We start from the raw sequence: 5,343 nt of genomic DNA, 5'->3' as shown, positions 1-5,343 counted from the left end.
AAAAAAAAAAAAAGTGCGTCTCTCCCCCCCCCCCCCCCCCCTCCATTTTTATTATTATTTTTTATATGAAATAAGTACTTTTTAATTTTCATAATTCACAATGTATCATCAGAAGAATCACCTCTGACCACTGCATAATCTAAAATACCTTCAGCCGCCAGCATCCATTTTAAAACAATCTTGCCTTTAAGCCAAATACACACTGAAAATAATAACAAAATTATATCTGAGTGCGAGTCATATTCTTTCCGCAATCTGATGAAATTGTCCATGTTTTCTCTGCTTTAGCGCTGTTTTGAACTTACTGTTTGAATTCGCTTACTGGATCCATGGACTTTCCAGATTTGAACCGGTTTAAAATGATGTGATCGCAAAAACCTGCTTCTTTTCATTTTTAAGGTATTGTTTTCGTTATAATGTACTGATTCAAATGAGTAATCAATAATTATTATTATTCTACCACTCATGTGCGCCTCCCCTTATGGTCTCACGCCCCGCACATCGAAACCTCCTGATGAGTTAGACCGACTCTGCTCAGAAAGTGATTTGTCGAGACGAGAGGTGACGCCTCCTGGTAGTGTGATTTATATAGTGTCATTTCTAATCACCCAGACACTGATGCTTTGACTCTGAGTACCAGCAACATATCAGAAGTGCCGGTATGCATGAAAAAGTGTCAGTACGCTAAAGACTAAAATATCGAAGTGCCGGTACTGCATACCAGTGCGTACCAGCCCACTTCAAGAACTGCCTGTACTTCTGCCTTGAGCATTTCAGGGCACACACCATCCAGCCCTGGAGCCTTGCCGTTCTTCAGCTTGTTAATGGCTTCCCTGACCTCTTCTACTGTAATGTTACCAATGTTGATGTCCCAAGTCCTCTTCTGCCTCTGGTATGTCAGCAAACGCTGGTGGATCTGGCCTGTTCAGGATGATCTTGAGGTTCCCTCCACCTCTCCAGCTTGGTGCATTCTTCTGTGATGAGATCTCCATCTGCTGCCTTCACTGGGAATGCTAAAGCTTAATGAGCATGATGCATAATAATGTGACACATGATTTCAAATATAAGCCTTCTGTTGACATCAGCTTTCATTAGATCTACAGTATATAGGTAGTGTCACAGCCTCTTTGTCACGGGTACAAAAGGAGGATTCAATTGCGAATGTGAAATATAACAGTTTATTAGGAAAAAGTCCCAACCAGACCAAAGGCAAGAGTCAAACAAGGCATGTGCAGGATATAGTCACTCTTGGTAGCGCAGGGATGCAAGTGGGCACCCGTGGATATCCCAGGAACATACAATCCTTGGGGGCGAATCCTGGAACCGAAATCCAATGAGACGACGGACAGGAACAGAGAACTGAACACAGCGGGAACACCAAACGATCTGACAACACAGGATGGATAGCACAGGTGTTATATAGCTGAGCTGATGAGCTACAGCTGGCGCAGATCAACAGTCAGCAGCAATCACCGACACACCCACTCACACACACATACACACACAGAGTGAAAATGGGTCAGTGAACCCATGAACCGTGACACTCTTAGCCTGTTGAAAGCTGACGAAGTGTCACATCCATTACATCCACGACTATAGTGTTGTAGGATGATTTTTTTAGGAGGGGGTTCTCCACCCATCATCACATACAATTTCTCAAATGTTCACATAACCAATAGAAAAGTGCACTTTAAATATATAAAAAATGGTTGTCTTAAACATTCAAATCTAACGTGCTCATAACATTTCAAAATAATAGAATGGAATGTTCCTCTAATGTTCACATAACCAAGAAGAAATTTCTGAAAAAAATAGCTGGACATTTTGAACTTTTAAAAAACTTTCATAGCTCAAGGGAAATGTTAGTAAAGCATATTTTTGTTAGCTGCATGCTAAGCCTGGCATAGGGCTTACACACAACTTTTTTTTTTCTTTTTTATGTCCAGCTGGTGAAACCGGCTAAAGACATCAAGCTCAAGAGAAGCTGTAGGGAGGAATAGTCTAAAATTCATCCTTCATGTTGGGCAAGTGCAGCTACAGGACAGATTTGGTAGAGGTTGTTGCTGATTCAGTCTCTTGCTTTTCCAGCAAGCATTTTGCTTTTGTAAGTTAGATAGTGTTTGTCAATAACTGTGACTAAGATGAAGACCAGGCCACATTTTATGAGTAATCAATGCAAGTAAATGTACAAGTTGTTAATATGATATGATTATAATGATTTCATTTTCTATATTGATGCTAATTTCAACCATCCAGACTTCATCATTGGTTATGTACAAGAGGGCATAGATTAAACCTCAAGTTTCTACCTGTTTCTCTTTGATCTTCCTCCAGGTAAATGGCTACATTGCGGCTATATTTAATGTGGGCACAGAGGACATCAACATCGAGGAGAAAGCAAAGTTTGTAAATGATGGAAAGTACCATATAGTGAAGTTCACAAGGAGTGGCGGCAACGCCACACTGCAGGTGGACGATCTACCTGTTATTGAGCGCTACCCCACAGGTGAGACCATCACTTCACACCCCAACAACACCTGCCTTAGCTGCCTGGAACATTACTGGAGGACTGTTTAGTTGACATGAATTTGTTTCTGAATACTGCACATATGTGTCTGTATTGAATTTTTCAACTATGAACATAAAAATCTGAATTATACTTAGCACACCTGTTAGTTAACTGGGTGAAGCACTTGTAGTTTTCTCATGTAATTAACTTGTTGTTCATAATTTAATGGAAAGATGGGCTAAAGACTTGGGTATACTTAATTGGAAATGTTCCCCTCTGTCTCACACACAGTTGAGCGTGCAAGCATTTTGAAATATATTCCTTTGTCTGTGTATGTAGATAGATGTGTTCTAGTGAACCGTCTTTTCAGGCACTCAAATCACTTGTACATACTCTGTTCTCCTCACTCAAGAACACAAAAATTAGCTGCGCACACGGACATCAGCAGACAGTCTGTGAGCTGGAGTGTGCTTTCAGTTTCAGTCCTTTAACTAGTCAGGCAACACTCACATTATGAGAGGAAGTTTTTGTGTATTTGTTTGTTTTTAATGGTATTGTGTCAGCAGGATTTTTGTGTCACATCCCGAGAGTGTTTCTATAGCAAGACATTTACAATCAAGTTTTCTCTCTCAGTTTCAACAAGTCCACCAAGGTTCACCTTACAAAACTAAATAGGTTGAAACAGTGACAGTGTAACAGTGAAAGATCTATAGAGTACATATAAGTGTCTGCTGATTGTTGCTGGCAAGAAGAAAATAATGATGAAAGTCTGGCCTTCCAGGCATGAAGAGATAATGAAAATCCTTTGCGATACTTGCCATCCATCTGTAGAGGAAGTGCTGCCCAAGATCTGTCAAGGCTTTAATTGTTTTGATCCTGTTCTGCTCTGTGTGGACACAATGCACTAGTAAATGGCCCTGTCCTTGGCAGTTTATCAGTTGTTCAGTGTTCACTGAAAATAAAGAAGCAGAATGGGTTGACATTTTTCCAGTTTTCTGGAACTGTTGATCTAGCTAGACACATGGTACAAAATAGAAAATCTCTCCAAATACTTTTATTTTGAATTTAATCACTTTCAAACGTTTAATTGGTGCTAGAGTTTATTTGCAGTAAGTGCAAAAAGTGCTAAAAGTAAATAAACACAAATACTGATAGATGCTATTTATAAATAAAATAACTGTATTTTCTGTGCATTAACTGCAAATAGAATGTAGGTGCTATATTTGCACTAAGAGTAAATAGACAAATGGGATTGTGAAAAGGCAGATTCAAACTTGGGTTGGCAAGTCGCTGGTTGACGATTCTTACTCCCTGCAGCTGGTACCAGATGGATTTCTTAGTTTGTGTAAATAGCCTCTGCCAACAAGATGGGCTATTTCCATTCACTCGCTGAAAATATTGTACAAAAGTCACAAGGGCAGTACCCTTTCAAAGGGTATTAATATGTGCCATTTGGGTACAAATATGTTCACTTTAGTTGCTAATATGTACAATTAAGGTACTAATATGCACCCTTTAGGAGTAAAAATGTTACAGAGCAAAATTACCTTTTGAAAGGGCCCCCGCCCCAGTGACAACTGTTGCCCCTTTCCATTCTAAGAATGTTCGGTCTAAATAGACACTGTTACTTTGTCATTACTCTTAAGCTTAGGTTGTTTCATTTACAAAAAAATTGTTTTTTAGTCTTAGGCATCAACTGGTTGATTCATTTTTCATGAAATAGCTTAAGTATGTTGTTGGCATTGTTCCTAACATTTCTAAGTAAGCCTCTTGGATACCAAGATAGCCAAGTTTAAAAAGCCTTGGATAAGAAAACCAGACAAAGTGTCATAGCTAATGCTATGTGAACACCCCCCACAAGACAGTTATCTGAAGCCCATGGCAATTCATTATCTGATAATGCTAACATCACCATCTGAGGCATTGTGTCAGGCACTGTGTCAAGGCTGCACTCTCTGTATTACTTCTCAGTCGTAGCACAAACTAAGGAGTATGGCAAACTATGTTTCAAAATCTTGTTTCCTACTCAGAGAACCACGGTTACATACATAAGCGAGATGTTCCTTTTAATCTGCATCAGTAGCTGCATACACCATATTATAAAGCATTGGTGTAGCTAGGGGTTCTGGGCCCCTTACACAGATTTTGATGTGGGGCCCCCTCAAAATCATATTCATTGGGTCTCTCTGAGGCTCTGGGCCCTATGCACTTTGTTCCCCTTTCCCTCCGTTGCGATGCCCCAGCTATCCTTTTCCTCTCAAAGGGCAGAGGAGAAAACTGCAACACGACAACTTGAGAGTGAAATAAAGTGGAAATAATCTTGTGTAGATATCCTAGCCATTGGTTGCAATAAGACCTAAACCAGGGTGAGAGCAAAATCCATACAGGAAGAATTTACAGATCAATTCTCCAATCCTTTTGAGAGTTGTCAGAGCCAATAACAAAACCTTTTTTAAGAGTCCTCCTATGAGGCTGACTCTTAACGGCTCAAACAGAAAACCTGTTCAACCTTCTAAAACCATAGATCCAAATAAGGAACACAAACAGAATGGAAAGGCCTAAGCTAGGGTTGTCCAAACCTGTTCCTGGAGAGTCAGTGTCCTGCAGAGTTTAGCTCCTTTTGGTTTAATCCTTATTTTACATTATAGAAAACAAAGTGTTATGATTCAGGGGGGGAGGAGGAGGGGGGGGGGGGGGGCCATCACAGTGAAGTCAGCTGTCTTAACCGTGGCTTGTGTACTGCAAACACAAACCAGCTTCATCACGGTGTCTGTCACGCGACTCTGTTCCCCTTTCGGGTTCTGTCTTTACATTTATTTTGAAAGATGAAGCTT

The 5,343-nt window shown here is 40.3% G+C and overlaps 1 protein-coding gene across 1 annotated transcript in view; it reads left to right on the top strand.

Annotated features, from left to right (window-relative positions):
* Positions 1-5,343, top strand: part of LOC107582113 (neurexin-1a-like) — a 189,466-nt gene that overhangs the window by 137,517 nt on the left and 46,606 nt on the right. The window contains exon 17 of the mRNA XM_016267851.1: positions 2,335-2,506. Within this exon, the coding sequence (XP_016123337.1) occupies positions 2,335-2,506 (172 nt within the window). The remainder of the gene's footprint in view (positions 1-2,334; positions 2,507-5,343) is intronic.

The sequence above is a fragment of the Sinocyclocheilus grahami genome, unplaced genomic scaffold (assembly GCF_001515645.1).
Source record: "Sinocyclocheilus grahami isolate Dianchi unplaced genomic scaffold, SAMN03320097.WGS_v1.1 scaffold40.1, whole genome shotgun sequence".
Classification (NCBI taxonomy): domain Eukaryota; kingdom Metazoa; phylum Chordata; class Actinopteri; order Cypriniformes; family Cyprinidae; genus Sinocyclocheilus; species Sinocyclocheilus grahami.
Note: the sequence above shows the minus strand (reverse complement) of the source record. Positions and strands in the feature narration are given on the sequence as shown.